The 22,124-nt window shown below is 42.4% G+C and overlaps 1 protein-coding gene across 2 annotated transcripts in view; it reads left to right on the forward strand.

The window, feature by feature from the left end:
* The window catches only part of XRCC4 (X-ray repair cross complementing 4), a 142,159-nt gene extending 121,177 nt beyond the window's left edge, over nt 1–20,982 (forward strand). For both annotated transcript variants that reach the window (XM_005529477.3, XM_014258236.2), the window contains exon 8: nt 20,300–20,982. In XM_005529477.3, coding sequence (XP_005529534.1) covers nt 20,300–20,405 — 106 coding nt within the window. In that variant the 3' untranslated portion in view covers nt 20,406–20,982. The remainder of the gene's footprint in view (nt 1–20,299) is intronic.
* The last annotated feature ends 1,142 nt before the right edge of the window (nt 20,983–22,124 follow it).

Genomic DNA, 22,124 nt, shown 5'->3' on the forward strand with positions numbered 1-22,124 from the left:
AATTTCCAAAGTATTTCAGTGTGCTCTCTGATGTTTAAATTAAACTTTACATCATTTGTTATAGTGACACCTGCTGCCCTTGTAATGGTTAAGTATATGTGAGTACACAGAACCCACTTTTCAAAAAAATTTATAACTCCACTGTAAAGATTTTTTTTCTGTGCTGAAACTTGGCACACAGGCTTTTTGACTAGGAACAAATTATTCTTTTAAAAAATGTGTTGGGGAGAAGTTGGTTATTCACAAGAGCTTACTGTGCAGTAAAAGAAAGCTGATTTTACTGACACATTTATCTGTTTGTGCCTCTGTAACTTGGAATATGAGTCTGAAATACTGCATTTGTCCAGTTTTTTTGTCTTTAAATGTCAATTCAGGCTACTACTTAGATCCCTGGTGGAAATGGACCTGATTTTTTTTTTTTTTCCTTAGTTTTCTTCTTAATATTTCTCTGTCGCAGACAATTTGATTAAAGATTGCTCAGCAAGGAGCCCAGATAGTTTTCAGCCAGAGAAGCAGCATTCCTGGATGAAATCTTGGAAAATTCCTTTAAGGCTGTCCCAGTTTCTAGGTCTTTCAAACCTGCTGCTTGTGGAAACAGCAACAGGTGCTGTTCTTTCAAGTTAGGGCTGGATTTTTTTTTTTATAAAATTTCCCCCAGTACTGAAACACCTGAGAAGGTAATCGCTGCTGATAGGTACATTTGTTTTATGTGGCGTTTTCACCTCTCTAAAGTGGCTGTGAGCTCTCCAGCCTCTTTTCTGGAATCATCTCCAACATGGCTTTGACAAAAATCCCTCACACACCAACCTTGTTGTCTTTCTGGTTTTCTTTTACTAGGAATAATAATACAAATACGAATTGCTTGTTGTTTTTTTTTTGTTTTGGTTTTTTTTTTGGGTAATTATGTGAATACAGGAAACATTTTTTTTTCCAAAGAAGCAATGTTATTAGTTTATCTACACAGTGCCAGGAAATAAAACCTGAAGCAAACACATGGTAATGGTCAGCTACAAGCATTGTATCAGCATGTAGAAAGTGAAGCAAATTGAAGTTGTGCAATCAAGGCAATAGAGTGGAACTACAGGAAAGTACATACACTCCTGAAATAAGCCGCCAGCACCTAGTAAAATGTGGATTCACCTAAGTTTGCCTTGTTTCTGTGAAGGCTGTCCTCAGTTCCTGGTGTTGTTCTGTGAGTTAACTGCTTTTGTGTCCTGCTGCTGAGGAGACTGGTGCTAAAATAGTAATAATAAATAATAATAGTAATAATAAAACAGATAATACAGCAATAATGACAGAGGAATTGCAAACTTTCCCAGTGCTCCAGCTGCACCTTAGAGGTGAGAAATGCCTGAGTGGAAAAAGAATCAGTGCTGAGGATCACCTGTGATCCTCAGGAGAGGTGAGGGTGGACTGGGGCCGGTGGCTGCATCCTTGGGGCAGCCATGGGGACCCTGGCAGGGCAAAGATTATCCCAGAGATTATCCCAGACCTGCTCCTCATCCCTGAGCATGGCTGGCATTAATGTGCAGCTCTGTCCCCGTGGTAACTCAGTAACCAGCAGCAGCACCGGCACTGGTGACTGTTTATCCAGAGTCTAGACATTTTATACGAGGTTAAGGGCTCTGTTCTCTGTTTTATAAGGGAGGTAAACACAGCTTTGCTTTTTATTTTTTTTTTTCCCTGGTCTTGTGGTAGTATGACGAAGTGGGTGCTTTGGCTGTGTGGTGTGCTGCCCAAACAATCTCCAAAGTAAACAGCCTGCTGGCTTTTTTTGGGAAACCTGGCACAGGTGTGCCCTCCTCCACCTGCTCCATTTATCACCACGGAGAGTTCAGCAAATCCAACCTGCCATGCAAAAAGCATCAGGTGGTTGGATGGAATGGCTTTTTTATGGTCTTTAGAAGGTTGGTTTTCTGCTTTGGTCTGAAGTTTGTAGTGGGGGACTCCAGTTCAGATGAAGAGGGAATATGGTAAAATGCATCGTAGCAAATAGGCTTGTTGGAAAACAATACAGTGAAGGTGTGCCATCCCCACTGCTCTGGAGCAATGCTTGCAGAAAATTTATCACAGAATTTCCTGAGTCAAAAATTGGTACATTTAAGAAAAACTTGGATTAAGTGGTAGGTGAATCCTGGTAGGTGCTGATTGTGCTGATCACAACAAAGAAGCAAATATGTAAACACAGATTTAACTTCCAAATAACTCCTCAGAGTTCTATGGTAAGTGATTTGTTGGACCTGATCCAAGAACGCAGCCGTTTGGAAGAATAAACCTTGCCAGCCTATTTAATGCCTGCTTTAACAAATTATCTGGGTTGGTTTCCTTCCTTTGTGTCCCCCTGTGCTCATCATCCCCTCGGGCTTGTGCTCTGGGTCACAAACCCAGCAGCCATGAGCTGTGAGTCCCCAAGGGCACCGTGCTGGCAGTGGAGGATGCACACCGTCATCTGCCCTGGCTTCAGGGTGTTCAAGTGTACAGAAATGTGTCCCAGTCCTTTGTGGAGCAGAGCATTGGAAATGACACCGGTTAAAATCAAACGTAGGAAGTGCTAGGCAGTGGAAACATAAGGCCTTTTTGTTCGTTTTGTTTTTCTGAGTGATTAATACCCAAGCTGCCCGAAGTTACCAAACTTCATTTCATTCAGTGTTGAACAATCCCCCGCGCCAGGCCTTGCTGGGCAGCCAATAACTCAGCGAGACAGTGTTTATACAGCGAAAATCGGTGTAAAATACACAGGCAGAGCTGCAAACTGTTCTGAGTTTCTGTTTACATTCAATACATAAACAGCAGAGTGGCTCGGGCCGTGTTCTGTGTGTGCAACACTGACATTGCAGGGCCCAGCTTTTGTGTGTACACATAAATATTTCCCATTATTGTATCCAGTCAGCAGTGCTTTGTCGGAAATCAAGTGCCCATGACCGAGGGCTGTGCACAGAGTGTGTTGATGTGAAGTTTATGTGACAACAGTAATGGGGCACATTTCCACATCACAGATAAGGATACTTAATATTTATACAGCGCTTCCCACTTTAGGAGCATTTTGGAAACATTAATTAGCGCCGGCCTATCAAGGGAAAAATAATCTGAGCCACGGATTCCTGCGGGTGAGGGGAACCTCGGAAAGCAGCAATGCCAAAAGGGACTTAAAAAGTAGTAACTGACAGCAAATTAGGCATGAATTTGGAATACTGATTTGACAGCAATAAAAGACCAATTCAATTTTAGTCTAATAAGCAGAGGTCTCCTGTCACTGGGGATGCTGAGGTCTCGTTAGCAGGGAGGAATTGACAGCTGGAGGGATGGAGGGAGGAACACCGTGCACAGGAATGGTATTTGGAACCCGGATTTATGAGGGGTGGGTTTAGGTTAAATACATCCAGGCTGGCTACAGGACAACAAAGGAAACATTTGATAAGGCTTGAAGAGTATCAGCACAGAGCAGAGAATGTAATATGAGAAATGGGATTAGGAAAGATGACTCGCAATGAGAAAGAGCCTTTTGGACAATATAATAATAAATTGTCAGTCATATTTATTGGCTTGCAAAATAGTGTTTCCAGAGGGAAAAAAATGAAGCAGTATCTCTGGCTGAATTTAACATGTGCTGCAGAAGTACTAATAATGAGGAAGAGTTCTGGGGGAAATAGATCAGTTTGAAAAACTCTTCAGAGCTTGTTTCTTTTCACAGTAAGGTAAATAAAGGCTCCTCATCTAATTCTGTACTCTGGAAAACCAATGTAAATAGAGGAATTAATTATTGTATGCATGCAAGAATGGCAGTACAGTTCTAGATCTGTGAACAGATAGATGTGCAGGCACTGAATTCTGACAAATGGCTCTTGGTTGTCAGGGCATCCTGACTCCTGGTTGAGTACCTTGTTTTCTCAGGAGTTATTTATAGGGATAAAAGGCATGTTTTCCACTGGCACCACCTCATTTTCCCCCTGCCTCTTGCAATCAGGCTTTAATGTTCTGAGATGAGCTGAGCTGAACATGCTGGAAGTTGGGATTTCATTAAGGGTACCAAGGCAACCAGTTCAATGGATACTTATTTCCTGAATGATGTCCCCAGCCACATTAAGGAGCAGTTTCAGCTGGAGTGGCCTGCTCTGATGGAAAAGCTCATTTTTGGGCTGTGGAGCAGGAGCAGTGTTCCCAGTGAGGAGTTCATATTTGGGGAGGATATTTGGGTTTGGATACGTGACTTTTTCAGTTTCAACCACAGCGTCTCTGTAGGAGGGCATAGCCCAATGTATTGCTGCTCATTTCTTTGAATTTGAGCATTCTGCTTAATTAATTATTCATATTTTTAACCATATCTGGGTGATCTGTGACCTGCTGTGGGGCCAGACTTCCAGCTCCTGTGTGTTGTAGAAGAGGATTTGGGCTCTGCAGCAGCTCCAGAGGCTGCGGGAGCCGGGCCCGGCCAGGCCGGAGAAGGGAAGGCCCAGAGGGGATCCCGTGGATCCACACAAACATCTCCGAGGGCTGCCAGAGGACGGGGCCGGGCTCTGCTGGGCGCTGCCGATAATAAAATAAAGGGCAGCGAGCGGCAGCCCGGCAGGAGGAAGAACTTGTGTCCATGGAGGGGCAGAGGCCTGGAACAGCTGCCCAGGGAGGGCCTGGAGTGTCCCTGTGTGGAGCCATGGCAGCCCCAGCTGGGCACGGCCTGGGCTGAGGGAGCTCCACGGGAACCTTCCAAAACCAAACTATTCTGGGATTCCTTGAAGCTCCTCATGGGTATTACACCCACTGCCTTTACCTCTTTGAACCTACTGAAAGTGTTTCTTTCAGTAGGATTATCACAGTCAAGTCAGGACTAGCAGAAGGAGAATCCATCCAAAGTATTTTTTTTTTTTTATTTTTTTTTCTTCAATCCACAAGATCCTGTTTTGCAGAATTACTGGAAAAAGTCTTGACTTGAAGAGAGTGCTGTAATAAAAGGCTCAGAAGTTTGAGACCTATTAGTGTGAGGGACCCCACTGATAACACACAAGAATAATAAAGTACTGGAAGAGAAGAAAAAAGGAAAAGATTTTGTGTTTCCACGACAGAAGAGTAAAAAAAGCCCAAAACAACAAAACAAAAAAAAATACACTCAGAAACCCAAAGAAACCAAAGGGAAAAAGCCCAGCTGGGTTGCTGCTGATTCATACTCTGTTTTGGTTTCCTCAGAACAGGTCTTTTTCCATCCCTCCCCACAGCAACTGGGCAGGAACATCACTTGGTGAGATGCTGGAAGGCACATCCTTGTCAGAATTACCAGGGGACGCTGCTTTACAGCCATGGTTTGGTGTTGCCCAAGTTCCTCCTGAGACTTAACTTTGCTGGAAAGCACCCAAAAGATTCTTTCCTTTCTGAAGCGCCTTCTATGAAAGCTGTGGCTGGTGGCAGCAGCAAAATTCCATAAATTCATCCATTTCAGCATCACTGCTGCCAACACGGGCGCCAGTTTGTGCCTTTTCTGTTTCCAGTGCCTTTAACAATGCATCAAGGGGATGTAGAGTGGAAAATAACAATGAAAACCAAGTGCTGCTTGCAGAGCCTCATGTGCCTTGTGCCACATGCCTCCCCTTGGCTGATTTATTACCCTCACGTTTCGCTCTTGAAGTTAAATTCAGTCATTATCTTCCGAATGAGGGGGGTTCTTTCAGTGCAAAATGTTGTTTCTTCTCTGATGCCTGTGGCTAAAAGCACAAGAAATTTAATGGTGGGTTTGACGTAACAGTGGATTTTTTACAGTGGTTTGACAATCCTTAACAGATCCTGTAGCAGCTTTCATTCACTTAATTGTAAAATCCATTACAAATACTTTTCATTATCTAGGAAAATATATGCACTATGATTGATTTCCAGGGTTTAAGGCTTTAGGGACAGGATCTAAATTTTCAAAACTTTTCCCATTTTTTTTCCTAATACCCTAAAGAAAATGCTTTGTCTTATTACTTGGCTAATTTCCCTGAAATGTGGAATTGTGGAATGAGGTTTTGTTTAAACAGCTCCAGACTATGTATTGTGTTAATGCAGAAGATTTTAGGAGGAGTAAACTGTGTTCCAGTAAAAACACAGCAATAAAATTTGCAACCTACGACTCCTCTTTGATCAGTTAGATTCTTTGGGATTTGATTCCCAGCATTGCAGATTGGGTCAGTAATTGATAGTCCATTGTGCTGCCATATAATTCATAGGGTTTTTGGTGTTTTTTTTTTTTTGTTTTGTTTTTTGGGGTTTTTTTTGCAAAACCACAGCAGAGGCATGACTGCCTCCTGGCCAGGGTGAAAGGACTGATTAGGCAACAGGAACTTGGATCCCTGAACTGCTTCTTCATGCTGGGCTCTCTCACTCTTGGCAGAGTCTGGAGCCGGAGGAGTTTGTAATCCTGGCTCAGCTGTTTGTGCACAGACAGAGCAGGGCTGTGATGTGGAAAGCAGCATCAAAGTGGAGGACAGTGGGGCAAGGCAGGACTGGAGGGCTGTCTGTGGGCAGGAATTAACCTGTGGCATGCACCAGTTAAAAAAAAAAAAAACAAACAACAAATCAAGCCATAAGAAATAAAACCCTTGTGACGCCTTTATGGTAAATTAACTAATCTAACCAAGCTACAAATGCAATCTGTCTTTATTTCAGTGATAATCCCCCTCCATTAAAAACAGGCATTGATTACCATGCCATCAGGGCAATGAGGCTCTGAGGAAATAGTTATGTCTTTAGATAAGGATTGGGTTTTTTGTTTTGTTTTTATTTTTTTGTTTTGTTTTTTTTGGGTTTTTTTTCTGTAGGGGAAATCTGCCACAGTCTCATTAAAGTATTATTCCACAGAGCTGTAGACAAAGAAATAGCTTATGGTTCAGATCAAATCTGGTAAATCCCCAACCTGGAATTACTCATCATTAGCTGCGTTAGTGAGTGTCGTTTTCCAAAATCAATTCTGTCATTTTGGATTATTTTCTGTGCGCTGTATGTCACAAGTGTTTATCTTGACAGAAAGCAAGATACACTCCTCTCTGTTCTAAAATTAACTGATGGAGTTGAAAAATAGCATGTAAGGGTGAATTGCTGTGATAAACGTATGTGAAGTTATTTTTCCATGTCTTTTGTTGAGGTAACTGTAGACCTGTTGGAAATTTCCATCAAACTTGAAACCATGTCCAGCTCAGACAACTTGCCTGAAGTAATATTCATTAATGTTATACCCCTCATTATACCCCTCTGACACCCAGGTATAGAGAGAAAGGCAAATTTCATTTGGTTTTAAGAGATTCTTTTAGTGAGTTTCTGTTAGCACCGAAATTCAAGCCAAAGGGATCGATGTCCAGAAACAACTACCTTTAGGAAAAGGATTTTCTGAGAAAATGCTCTTTTTCACCTTGCTGTTATTGGTTTAATATTTACCCCTAGACTGTTCTTGGTGTATTCACCCAGAAACAGGAGTTCAGCTGTGGGGCAGAAACTGGAAAAGCTGGAAATAAAAACTTCTGTCCCAGGACTCTTCTGTTCCCCTCTCTGACAAAAGCTCTTCAAAAAAGAGATTTTAATCGGTGCTTAGTACCTGTATATTCTGCCTGGCAAATATATAAAACTAAATGCCTGTCTTTCCATCAAGTGTTAGACAAATCCCAAAACCCAACTGTGTATGTGGCGTGTTCTAAAAGGGAAATTTAAAGGGCTTTTTTTTTCTGTGGTTGGGAGGACACTTTTGAAAGCTCAGGTGCAGAGGGGAGAATAATCTGCATTTCAGGTGGAGTGTGTTGCAGTATTCATTCATACTGGATGTAAGGCTCGTGCTGAACATACCATTCCATTTTGTCAGCATTCCTTTTTTTCACATCTCTTCCCAAAACTCTGATTTAAGTTAAGTGACGACTCTCTGGCAATGTGTGTGGTTTAGTCTCTGAAACAGTCACATCTAAGACAGAGCAGTGCAGCACTGGTGACAGGAACATTGCACAACAAATTTCAGGAAGGGCAGTGGGGGTTGCTAAGCATTTTATCTGTTGGGAGTAGGAAAAATGCTGTATGTGGATGAGTGTAATTAGGTCATTGGTTTATGTGCCCAAAGCCCTAGTTTCCCAATGTTTCTTAGAATTAACGAGAATGTATATTTAATGTGTGTCTTTGATTTGGCTGAAAAGCATAGCCAGGCAATCCCCTGCTGCCTATACATAATTGTAAGTGTATATTTATCTACAAAACTCCACAGACATAGATTATTCCAAGGAGGATTGGCAACAACTCCTCCTCAATAGCCTCCAGTTTCAGATACAGATTTCCAGGCTCTGGAACACCTTTGGTGCTACAGAACTCCCTGGATATCTGTCTTTTAATGAGCGAGCTCAGGGGGTCTGTGGGCCACAGTTATTCCTTGGATTTCTCCTGGAGGTGGGATACTACACTCCAGGATGTGACGAGTGCTGGAGCCCAGAGGCTGCAAGGCTGGCCAGGCAGCCACTTGGATTTTCTTCCCAACACAACTTGAATTCAGTTTGCTGTTTCCAAGTCTCTTGTTTAGGGCTGCTTTGTTTTCCCTTGGACAGTAGGGCTGCAGCCTGGCCTTGCAAAATAGCCATTAACACGGCATGTTTTACTTACTTGTGTTTTTTGCATTAACTGCAACCTTGCCAGGACTCTCTGTGTGTGATTTCTCTTGGTGGTAGCACCCCTGGGGTGGAAGATTAGGGGGGGAAGAACCTGTGCAGCTGCAGCTGGGGAGGGGAATATGTGAGAGGCACAGCCCTGCAGCCCCCAAGTCAGGGGAGGAGGTGCCTGGGGGGTCTGGGGAGCACAGATCCCACTCTGGAGCAGGTTTGGTGGGAATGGTGTGACCCCCCACAGTTTGGGGGGTTCCTGAGGGGCTGACCCCATGCATACAGGGATCCACACTGGAGCAGGGAAGGAATGTGAGGAGTCCAGCCCCTGAGGAAGAAGGAGCAGCAGAGCCCAGCTGTGATGTCCTTGCCCTGCTCAGCTGAGGACAGGGCAGCTTTGATGGGCACTTGTGTGTCTAGCTGGCATCAAACCACAGCATTCTTAATTCCACACGGATTTTTTTATTTTTTCTTTCCTTTTCCACCTCCCCCCAGAAGATCCTCTTCATTTCCTGTTGCACAAAGAAGCACTTGTGAGCACATCAGCTCAGCAAAGCCCTCAGTGACTCTGGAGCTCACTTCTCCATTAAGGGAGCTCATTTTTGGAAAGGGCAGCAACACGTCACCCACTGAGCTTCTGCTGCAGTGTGGTGTACTAAAGCTTCTAAAAAACCTTTCAAAAACCCACTCCCACCACCAGAAGCTGCCTGTGCTCTAGCTGGCAGGGCTCCAGCTTCTCCCAGTTGGGACCAGGCTGGGTTCCTGCCCTGCTGCTGCAGCTCTCACCTGCTGGGTTTCACCTCTTGGGATTTGCCACCAAGATGTGCCAGACTCTGAAGGTGGGAGCAAGCCCTGAAATGCACAGGGTGGGAGAACAGGTGTTTTTGGCAGGGTTTTGGGGCAGGTAACACAGCTGGGCAGTGTGACTACGCCAAGCCTGTGGCAGGAGCAACTTTATGAGGGGTGGTGTGACACCTGCTCACCCCTCCCCAGCTGCCACCATCACCCTGCCTGCAACAGCCTCTCCAGAAATGGGGTTTTTGCCCAAACTTGCACTGCTCTGCGTGGTTCTCAGGAGCCCCACACCTTCCTCTCCCTCACCCAGCTTTGTGACTCTTCCATTTTTGATCGTTCTGCAGGTATTTAATCATCATTAAGGCATTTTTAGCAGCACAGTGGCTTCATCAGCATGGAGCTGTGTGGAGGCCAGTCAGCCTTGGTGAGGCAGGATGGTGTCTGTGAGGGACTCTGAAGCCTCTGGCCTTTTTGCTTTGAGGAGAAATTATTCCCTTTATTGATTTAATTCTAGCTGCTCGCCTCGTATCGATCTGGACTGGTCACCAGAGACAGTTTCACTGGAGTTTTTGTCTTTTCAGGCAACTGTTGGAAGGCCAAAAAAAAAACAAAAAACAAACCCACTCCTTTGAATTAGGCATCATCTGCTAGAAAGGTTTTGTGGGAATACCTGGTTTTGTCACACTCCTGTTGCCTAATTTGGGTTTGCTGACACGTAATAGACACGCAGAAGTGCTGAAGATGAATGACTCGATGTGATAAAGCAGTAACTTCCCCTGCCCCCGAGGCTTCATTTCTGTTTTTTTTTGATCCAAACCTCAAAAGGATTGTCCTGGATGTTTATGCTATCCCGTTTTTCATCCCCCTCTGCAAAAGTGGGGACGGATAGTTTTATCCCCTCTTGTTTTTGGAAGCAGCAATAGAGAAATCTTACAAGGGGTACTTCCTTCCATGATTTTCTGCTGTTTAGAGCCTTGGGGTGAACTTCGTGTTTTCTATTAGCCCCTAGTCCACATCCAAACCTTCTGAACCCTCTGAGTTTTGTAGTGCTGGGACCATGTCTAGGATGCTTACAGGAAGAGAAACTTCTTACTACATAAATTCTTCCTGGGACCATGAGCATTGCTCACTGCTCTGGTTTTGTACAGCTTTAACAATCAAATAAGAGTTGGTTTGGTGTTTTTTTTTCCTTCATAGCTTGTCTTGCAGCTCTTTCTCCTGCCTGTTGAGCTCTTGCTGTTAACAAGAACCAGTTGTGTGGACATCAAACTGTTGTGAGAAAAGGGCAGGAGTAGCTTAGGTTTGAGCAGCCTCCTTTTCTGCAGGGACAGAAATCAGAGACAACACCACTGAAATTTCCCTCACCCCACTAGGGGCCTCGTTGTACTTTTTCCACCAGCAATACCAAACTTTTTCTTCCCATTTGTAATTTTATTGGGGGTTTATAGAGTATTGTGGTGTTCTGCAGTTGAATGGTCTGTTTCCTTGCATTCCCATCAGAAAACAGAAACTTCTTTTCCTTCTAGGATGGGGAAAGTGTAGGCTCCAAAGAATTATGTTAAGCTTGGAACTCAGCAATTTGACAACACCAGACCCTCGCTGCAATGGCTCCTGCTGGTGCCCACCAGGTTTAAAATGAGCTTCTGTTATTCTAGCCTAAATATTTTTATTACAATTAGCAACACCGAGGACAAAAATGTAGAATGGCTTAGAAACCTGGCTGGTAAATTATATTAAAAGTGATTTTGGTAATTTAACAAGAAGTTAAGCTGAGCTCAAACTGAAAACCTGTGCTTCAGACTGAATTCTGATTTTTTTTTCTCCCGAATGATGCCAGGAATGCCTTTGGTCTGCCAGATTTACTGGGAAACCTTTGAAACAACAATTTTTATTTAAAATAGTGCTTTAAAGTAAGTTTTTAAACAGCTCTTTGAACAACTAGGTCTTTTAAATGTTTTGCATCACTCTGTATTCTCTGAACTGCCCATTCTGAACATGAGATTTTATCCCAGGCTGTGAACTGCTCTTTTAGATGGCAATTCCTGTGTCTTGCTCTTTCACCTTCCTCTCTCTCCTTTGCAAAGATACCCATTTCAGACAGATTCAGAATCCTCAATCTGCCACAATCTTAATTAACAGCAGACAGTGTCTTCCTGGTGCCTTTGGGCCATGAATCTCCTATTGATCCTAATTTCTAATTTCTGTGAAATGACTATCTAATTTTGATACTAATTTATTTTCCTCTGGAAAGAAAACAGTTGGGACATCAGGTGAAGAGATGTCCTTGAAAAATATGCATTACTCTTCCCCTTTTTCCCTGTGCCACAGGGTGGATAAAACCATGTGGGTTCCCACTGAGTGGAGCTGTTACCAGTGCCTCAAGATCCAGGTGCAGCTCCATTTTCAGTGCTGTTTTCTGGGTTCTTTTACCCAGGCAGCAGCACACATAATCATGTGTGAACCATGATTATTCTCCTCTGATTGACACCTGCCTTCTCCTAATAAAGTCCCAGTTGCCCACCTGCTATGGTGTTCCCTTTTCTCTTAATGCTTTTAATGTAAGATGAAAAATTCCTTTACAGCACCGTGCTGAAACTCAACAAAAAGGCAAACTATCTAAAATTTTTCAGTGGTGGTGCAGCACTGGGACTGTTTCCAAGGCTCTCTTGTGGATTAAAACTGTATAAAACTGTGTAATGTTTGTGGTTTGGATGCTGCTTTGAACCAGAGCAGTAGAAGAAAATTTTCTGCACATACTTTAGGTTTGTTGTAATATGTCAGAACTGAAGGTAAAAATCTGGCTTGGGCTGGAGCTGAGCTATCTGTGTAAAGAAAATCGCTGTGCACTGGTATCTAATCAATTTTGTCACGTCCTCATTGCATTCTGTGCTTTCTGCTGTGGTTTTGCTGTTCCTATACATTATGTGTGGGGTGTCTTTGAGACCCTGGGAGGTTCCCATGGCCTTGAGGGGACACGGGGGGCACTCTCCGAGAAAGGGAAATGCACTGCAAGTTTCTGAGCACACCAAAGGCAACCCAGGGAGCCTCCACGCTGCCAAGGAACAGCACCTGTGCCAGGGGCTCTGGGCACTGTTGAGTTGACCCAAGGACAGCTGTTCTCACACTGTGGGTCATTTCCTTCTCTCAGCCTGTCTGACACAGCCTCTTTCCTCCTCACAGGAAGGTGCTGATTCCACCTCAACGCCACCCAAAATCGCTGAGTGGTTTGTTGTTGTGTTTTTTCAGCTAACACCAGGTGTGAAATATAACCTGCAGGTGTCCAGTGCAGGTGCTGAGCAGGCTGGAAGGGCTCTGGGACACCAGTGCCACACCTTCCTGTGTGATGAGCCTCGTAGTTCATCCTAAGCTTTACCCTCTCCTGATTTCCTGCTTCAGGGTCTCTGAAAACCTGGAGTCTGAGCAGCATCAGGTAGAGGGGGCATGAGGTGTGTGGGCTCCCTGAAGCCTTGCCTTGATCCGTGGAGAGGTGGAAATCAGAAATTTCCGTTTCAGTTTTCACCTTTTCAGCTGGTGTCTCCTAGCTCCATCGGCTCCTTTGCCAAAAGGACGCGGGTGGCTAGCTGAAACAGGGGCTGGTGGCCCGTCTGGGCTCCTCTCCTTCCCAGCTTCGGGGTGGATTGGCATCCCAGCTGGGCTGCCACTGGTTCCTGTGGTTCTGACCATCCACAGGAATAAAAGGCAAAGCAGCTCATTAAGAAGAAAACCCCCCGTTTTACAGTAATTTTCACGAAAGGAAGCACACAGGGCCAGTCCCATCCTTTTGTTTAGATGGGGTTTTGGTGTTTATTTGGAGGTGGTGCAACCTTTCTTAAAAATCTCATTCTCCAGACTCTTGTGAAGCATTTACCCAGCAAGCAGTGAACTTTTGTGTTTGGTCTGAAAATTGCTGTTTCCCCTTCTTTTTGGTTTTTGGCTGGTTTCTTTCCCCTCCCGTGTGTTTGAAGAGGTTTCAGCTCTCACAGGTGTCACTGTAGGCGATTGTTTGATCTTAATTATCAAAGCTTTGATCTCATTTCAGGAAAGTATGGATGAATTCAGATCTGTGGCTGGGGAGGGGTCAGGAGGAACACAGGGAGAGGCTGAATGGGAGTTAAGAGGCAGCGGAGAGGAAAGCACAGTTCTGAGTTCTAAAAACAATTTTATATTCAGTAGAAGCCTACTAGAGGGGGGGGGGGGCGGGAAGCTTGCAATATTTCATCTGCTCTACCTTAGCTTGTAAATTGAATCCTGCTTCCAGATTTATTGAGAACTCACTGCTGCTCTATATTTCTAAGTGCATTTTGTCATTAGAAAACACCTACATGAGTGATATTTCCACATGCTCTACTGATCTAAAGTGGTTTTCTGCAATAAGCTGATTAAAGTGAGTGATCCAAAACCTGCTGAGCAGAGCTGTGGATAATAGGTAATCTGGGCAGTAATGGGCTCCTGATGGTGCCCAGGTGTATGTGTACAAATTGTTCAGCAGGGAGAAAGAATGTGCTTAATTCAGCTGTAACAGTTTTTAAAAGATGGTTCTTTGGGTTGAGTCCAGGGATTCTCCTAAATCAGAGTACCCCAGTCTGGTATTGAGAGGGAAATTTTCATCATACAGATGCTGAACTAATCCATTTTTTCTTTCAGAATAATTTAAATGTTCATTTGTGGAGGGCGTGGTTCCATTCTTCAGCACTCAGAGCAGGAGGCTGAGCCCATGGTTCAGGAGGCTCTGCAAGCTCAGACTTAACTTTAAACTAACTCCTGTTTTCCACCAGTTAAATACTCTTTTGTAATCTGTTTTAGCATGGCTTTCAGATAGTAGCTGCTGTGTGCAGCCACCAGATTTTGGGGTGGAAAACTCCATCCCTCCACACTCCGCCTCGAGAGGAACACCAGGACACACATTCCCTACACAAGAAACCAAACCAGGAGTTTTTATTTTCCCTCTGAGGTCTCTGTGATCACCCTGAGGGGTAGGAAAGGGTTAGGGAGACCCAGCAGCCCCAGGATCTGACAGCCTGGAGCAGGATTGTGACACAGTTTAGCCAGTTCTGATGTTATATAAATGTATATGTGGTAAATAATGACCATGAGAAACGTCTCCCAGCATTTGCCAATAGATTTTCAGTGCACTGGATTTATGGAAGGCCTTGACGAAATTCCTAAACAAACCAAGTTTTTCCTTCACTCTGTACTTTTGTAGCTGTGATGAAGAGGTTTGTGTTTTTTCCCCAGTGAAGGCAGTGGTGCTGGTGTGTTCCTCAAAGTGCATGTGGTCTAGTTTATTTAAGCAGGAAGGAGTTTAAGTGGAAATGAGCCACAGAAATGTGTGCCACTTGTCTAAAACAAACATGGTTTAGGCTTTTTTTCCCTGTAAGTGACATCTATTATTACATTTTTAAGTAGATCTTTGTTAGTAAGCATCTGTAAGCGTGTTTGATCAGATGGAAAGATCCAAGCCTGTATTTATATTGCTAAACCAGAATGTTCTCTTGACATAAGGACCTGCACCAATGCCAGCTGAAGTTAATTGGGAATTTGCAACTCAAAGCATGTAAGTCCCTAAAAAAGTTTCTGTTTGTAGGACTGAACAAATGCAGTGGATGAATAGAATTGTTGAGAACTGATCTAGACCAGTTATTGGAAATTACATGAGATATTAAAAGTTATGTCATTAACAGATAAATGTGAGCATCTTCTCAATATGGAAGACTTTTGGCTCTTGCTGCAATCAGTCTGTCAATTTACAGGCTATTTGAGGGATTCCAAGTTCACTTTCCTCCCTCTGGAGGATTCCAAGGATATGTGAACTAAAAAAAATTCACACAACTTGCACAAGCATAAAACAAAACCATCCCACTTTTGGTGGTTTCTGGTCCCAGAGAATGGAGAGCCTTGCTTGCAGGAGCTGAAGATATAATTTAAATTCGTCCTGGGTTATGGAGTTTTGCTTTAAGTTGTGTTTTTTGGAGGGAATTCCAAGCTTTCCCAGCAGTGATGGATGCAGTTGCAGATTGGCCTCCAGCCAGAAGTGGGAGCTTATTAAGAAGCATTGAAAATATTCTTCATTAACTGTGAAATTGGACAAGATGTTTGTTTTTATTGTTGTTGTTGTTGTTGTCATTGTCTGTCTGGTGACCTCAAAGGAGACTAGACTTGCTCGACACGCTGAGCTTAGGGAAATGCAGGAATGACTCAGGAATTGTTCTATTCAGCTATTTCCTGAGTATTTTTCTCTAGTTTCTATGAATTTGTCTTGGTATCCAAGTATGGATTGGGCTCTGATGATCTCTGATACCACTGCTCTCCTCAGATGGCTGAAATCGACACCAAAAAAAATTCTCAGTTTCTTCACTAACTTAGGGAAAAGTCCCTCAACTCTAATTTCAAGTGATGAAGTTGAATGTACCCAGCAAGTTCTTCAAAACTTGATGGGATTTACATTTTGCAGGATTATTTAGAAGTATATGGACCTGCTTTCGTATAATTTCTAGGAGTAAATGCCAGCAAAAACCATATCTGTAAACTGATACTACTGCCAAAACATAAAACATTTTATTTTCCTTTTCCCATTCTACATTGAATTAAAAAGAAAAATGCCTCTATAATTTACCTTACATTATAGTCACTCTAGCATATCTCTGAGGGGGAATACCATCATGTTTTTAATCACATGTAGCTCCCATTTAGCCTACCCACGTTTTAAATATTCCATTTTAAAGAGCTCTGTCTGCACGGAGTGTTCTCAATGCATCATTTGGGCCTCAGAAATTTGAAGTTCCTGTGTTAATGCTCTCAGAGTTCTCTGTCCACAAGCTGCTGCTGCCACACATTTTTATGATTCTGAATAAAGTGTGTATCAGATTTTATCCTCTGTTATTATCTACTCATGGCATTAAGCCTTCATTAAGATTTAGATCCAGGTGAAGCAGGGAACCATTAAACCAGGCAGGGGAAGGATGTACAGACTGAGAAATTTGCATGCTGAGAGCTGAGATCCCCTCTCTTGCTTAAATGCCAGCTCATTGGTTGGAACCAGTTATTTTAAGTACTAAAAAATGAGGGAAGTAATGCAGCTGCTCAGGGGCACAATCCTGGATTACTCAAGTTTCCTGGGAAACCTTTCCATCCACATTCGTTTGTGAGGGTTTTTCTCTTTCCAAATTGGGCAAAACTTGGGTAGAGTCATAACCAGTGTGTGCTGGGCTGGCTCTAGAGGCAGAGCAAAGTGCAAGGACACCTCACCTTTCCTGAAAATAAAGGGTTTTTTTGGTGCAGCTTCTGCAGAGCCGTGGCCCTGAGCGGCTCTGGGTTCCTAGGCTGTTGGGTAAGGAGAGCCTTGCGTGTCTTCTGCTGCTCACAGCTCTTACTCAGCTCTGGAAAGAAATATCTGGTCATGTAACCACTTTCCTCCAGATCTGGGGCCAGAATCTCAGCTGGTGCAAGTCAGCAGAGCTCCACTGACATTATTAGTGCTCCAGTGATTCACACCAGCTGTGGGTCTGGTCTTCTGTCTTAATTTATGAACTAAATGTCAGGAAATATGAAATGATCTCTTATAGTCAGCAGTTCTCCAGATGTGTTAATGGAGTTTAACTTTAACAAAAGGCAAGACTTCAAAAAAAGAGATCCAGCAGAAGAATAAACTTTCAGGAGGAGTGCCTTACTTACGGGCTTCTAGGCAACAGAGGGCTGTGCAACTCGCTGCAACTTAAAGAAATTAACTCAGTTATGCATCAGGACATGGTAATACAGCCTCTCTGAGAAATCCAAAATAATTTGGATTAAGAGAGCAGGCTGCTGACATTCAGTGAGCAGCTGCCATGCAAGTGGGAATCACCAAGTCTGGCAACAAAAATTAAGTTGCTGATGATCTTTGTGTGAAGAGCCTAATGCCTCCACTCTGCAAGTGGGGCTGGGTTTTTTCAGAGGCTGCAGCTTTTGGAGATTAAATGAGGACCATGTTGTTACAAGGACACAGAAGCTTAATAGTTCTCACTGTGCAATGTGAAAACTCATCAGTGGCTTGGCTTAAAGATGTGATCTCATGGATGGTGTTGAAAACTGTTATTTTAGCCAGTGAGGATGGTTGTTGTCGTTGCTTAAGCCCTGTCAGGCTTCCTTGTCCAAATCAGAAAACTCTGGAACAGCTGAAACCTCACAGCCAACAAATGTGGGGTCTCAGAGGTCTTTTAATTCTCTTATGCCTGAATAATATATGAGCATATGCTCAAAAAAAACCCCCAAACAAACCTGAAATATCCTGTGGTGGCACAAAGGCCTCCACAACCTAATTTATTTGCTAATGAGACCTTTCAGAATTAATTTAAATGATCAGTGTGTGGCTCCACCCCATGTGGTTCACTCCTGTTGTTCTCACTGGAGATGGACCCACAAAGGTAGAAGAGCAGCACACCTTCAGTGGTTGAACCTGATAACCCTCTGCTGGGGCTTGGTGCCTGTATTTTATTTTTAAATAAGTTGATTTCTAGCCCCCAGAGCAGCGTGGGATGCTCTGAGGTCATTGGTGAAGAGCCCAGTTCCTGCAGGTCTGTTTCACAGCTAATCCCAGGGACTTCTGGTGAGGCAAATTATCTGTTGAGGTGTCAGAAGGAATATAAAGGATGCTTGGCACAATTTGTTCAGGCCTGAAGAAGAGCGTTTTGGAAGAGCCCTCGGAGAAAGCTCGTTAGACTTGCAGAGAAATACCATCATCTGAAGATAGCAGTATATTGAATTTGGAGGGGTTTGCAGAGCTGGAGTGGCAGAGAGAGTGGTGAGGAAACCCTTCTGATGGCTGGGGAGCTCTGAGGAGGTGGCAGCATCCAAGGGTCAGCATTTATTGGTTTTTGCTGATTGTCCTGGGGCACAGCAGGGATGAAATGGAACTCATTCCTCAGCTCCAGGAATCACAGAATATTCACAGCTCTGAGCCTCCAAGGGGATGGGGAACTTGGAGTTGTGCAGTGCCTGGTGTCTCAGAGAGCTCATTCCTGTGAAATTGCCATGTTTTATAGAGACTCCTGCTCCCTAGATATTCCTAGGTAGGAGATATGGAAAAATTTGCTTCTGAAAATGGCTGAATTTTGACCAACAGTACTGACTTCACCACACGGAGCAGCTGAAGGCAGATGCTCAAGTCAGTCTGAAAATTAGGATTTCATGGCGTGCCTCATTTCACAGAGTCCTCACAGGGCAGAACTCTCCACCACCTCTGGCTAGTTCTTTCCATCCTGGGTAACACATGAATTTTTCACCTTTTTGTCAGAATTGCAGCAGTGTAATAAACCTGGGCACGAGTCCTCAACCCCTGTGGAGCTCCAGCCAGCCCCAAATCTTGCAGTACAGCACACGAGATCTGATCCCTGCTTCCCATGCCCAAAATGTGAAACATTTTGGTTTTTGTATTGTCCATTCTACAATGAATTAAAAAGAAAAATACCCCTGTAATTTACCTTATGTGGTAGTCACTCCAGGGTATCTCTGAGGGGGAATACCTTCATATTTTTGCCCCTGCAGCCAGGTCCTGAGCCAAGGGGAGGAGATCACATCTTATTTTCAAGGCAGTGACTGATGCTGGAAACACACACCCCTGTGACTGATGAATCTCCTCTAAACTAGATTTGAAAAAAAAGAAAATAAGGTTTCTCTGTAGGATTCAGGTGATTTTTGTGGGTGGTGGGGTGGGATGTTTTGTTTGTTTTGGTTTGGGTTTTTTGTGGGTTTTGTTTATTTGTTTGCTTGTTTTTGTGGATTCAGCCTGTGTAAGAGTAACTCCTACAGGGATCAGAAGCTGTTGCGAATGCCACTTTTTTTTTTTTTGGAAACACAGGAAAAATCACCTTCCCAAGGCACAAAGGCAGAACTGGAATCATGTCTTGGAGAGAGAGCAGAAATAGGAAACACGGTGTCTTAGCATGATTTCTGCATCTCTGCTGCTCTTCCTAGCTCTCCATGTGGAAATTGTGGGTGAAATGGTCACTCTCATGCTGTTCAAAAAACTTCCAGCAGAGCACCTGGAGCGCTGGCATTTATAAACTGAATTTCCTCTGCTTGCTTTGCCACCCCAGCGAGCAATTAATAATTTATATATATATTATAAATATATATGTAATATATAGTAATAATATATAATAATTTTTATTAATAGTTTCTAATAATATTTTCATAATGATATTTAAATATATTAAATTATATTTATATTAATGATATATTTTATATAAGTTATATATTATATATAATGTAATATTAATATATTAATATTATTATAATATAATTATATTATATATTATATATTTATATAATATATCTATAATATATAATATATCTCTAATATCTAATATATATATAATATATAAAATAGATATTATATATAATACATATATATAATATATAATTATATATTATAATATATTAATAATATATAGTAATATATATTATAGTTGTATAGTAGCATATAGTAATGTCGTAATAATAATAAATTAATTAATTAAAGTATATTAAATTAAAAAATTATATCAATATAATTGTGTTGTATGTTTTATAATATTTATATTAAATATATATATGTTATATATTATATAAATATATATTTAAATACATTAATAATATATAAATATAAATATTTAAATTTCCCTATAAAATAACATTATTAAAACTATTAATAATAATTATGGATTGTTATTATTATTTAATAATATTTTTAATTTAATTTAAATTACTAAGTTAATAAGTAATTAATACTGATAATTAATAAAATCTAATAAACTATAAATTAATAAAATCTAACTTACTAATATCTAATAATTAACCTTCCTCTTAGACATAGCCTGAAAAACAACACACCCAAAATGAGTTGGAATCACTTATAATCTGCTTCCAAATTTGTCTCACCTCCCTCTGCTTTTTGTTTCCAGGCCTGGCCCGGCCTCGCAGGCGACGTCGGGGCAGCGCTGCCCGGATTGGGATCTGGAAACCCTGGAAAACTCCTGTCAGCCAGAGGACCTCTTGGAGCACATGTAGCCACCTGTGGGCTGGGAAGGGGGGCACTGGTGCTTCCCCCAGGGAGAAGCCATAAACTAAAATAGTTTTTTTAACAGAGCAGAGCCAAAATCTTTGCTCTGAGGCTCTAAACCCTCCAGGGCCGCGCTTCTCCCGCCCTTGCAGACCCTCGGCCCTGCTGCACCTCCTCTGTGCGGGGCTAAAAGTTGAGTTTAGCCTCTGTGTAGACCTTTTATCACCTGCATGTGGGAAGGGAGAGCTCTGTGGATGTGCTCTTGCATCTTCCCAGCCTCTGATGGTGCTCAGGATTCACCATTTCCCATGAAGTGATCCCACGGTTCTCAGCCTTTCCCAGCTCAGCCCAGACATGGTCTGGATAAATCAGCTTTATTTGAGGTGCAGATGTGATCTTGGAACGGTCTGTTCTGAGCCAAAGCATACAAAGAGATGTCCTTTTACTTGAGGGCACTATGCATTATCAGGTATTCCTGCTTTTGGGAGTAAAGTGCTACTGAAGTTGATATTAACTCTATTTTAACATTCCGTAGAAACCCACGGCGTTTAAAATTGTGATTTTTTTGATACTTCAGCTTTTTTCCTTAAGGTGATTTCTGAAAAAAATACAAAAAAAAATAAAATGCATTTGAAAAATAAATCAAATTTGTCTTTATTTGTTAGACACTATGAGTAAAGGCAGTGACTGTGAAAGCATGTTAATGCCTGAGCTTGTCTTGCCCCAAACTGATGCATTCATTTAGATTTAGAGTTAGATTTAGATTTAGATTTAGATTTAAGGCTTCACCAAAACAGACCAAGTTGACATGCGTTTACCTTCTTTCAGTGGTCAAAATGAAGAGCTAACTGTGGATCTCAGGTTTCTGCTTTGCAGTTTCAAGAGTTTCTTGTTAAAGACAGAAAGATCCAGTTCTTTCTGCAGAAGGAATCCCACTGAAGTCAGCTGCTGAAATCTTCAGCTGAAATCTGTGGGTTGCAGAGCTCTTTGGTGGAATACTTGATATATCTGAAGTGTCTCTGATTCTGCCAGAATTCCATCCTACATTCAATTAAAAGCATCCCTGTTAGTATTTTCAGGCTTCACACAAGAACGTGGGGATCTGGGAATATTGTATTTAAGCACGCCTCTCTGAAAAAAAACCACGGTCACAGCGTTTAAAAGTCACAAAGGGCTTTGGGACGGCGTTATAAATCACACAGCAAAAATAAGAAGGGCCAAAATATTTTTCTTGCTAAAAGGGCTTTGTGCCTGGGAAGTGACAGGGCCACAAAAGAGCCATTCATGCACCCATTCATAGGCACAGCCTGATTTAAAATCTTCCAGCGCTGATCTGACAATGCTTTCAGCAAAAGCTTGTATATGGTTTCAGTTTGAGAGTGAAAATGTTCCATGACTTCACCTGGAGTGCCAGAGCCTTGGCTGTGCCTGCAGCAGAAAATGCAGGTGAATGGAGCTGAGCATCCCACAGAACTCCCCACTCTCAGGAAACGGATGGGTTTCTACTAGCAAAATGTTCCTGTGCAAATAGGAAATGTTACACGCTGTAAAGTCTGTCTGAGTGTTCTTTTCTCTCCTTTTTTTTTGTTTATTTTTGGGGTATTTTTAAATTATTTGTTTGGTTTTGGGCTTTGAGGGGTTTTTCTTGTTTTTTTTTTTTGTTTTGTTTTGGGTTTTTGTGGTTCTTTGGGGTTTTTTTTGTGTCTTTCTGGTTTTGAGGGGTTTTT

This window comes from Pseudopodoces humilis, chromosome 4 (genome assembly GCF_049639895.1).
Source record: "Pseudopodoces humilis isolate 2021_Gansu_Grassland_sample_001 chromosome 4, ASM4963989v1, whole genome shotgun sequence".
NCBI classification, from domain to species: Eukaryota; Metazoa; Chordata; class Aves; order Passeriformes; family Paridae; genus Pseudopodoces; species Pseudopodoces humilis.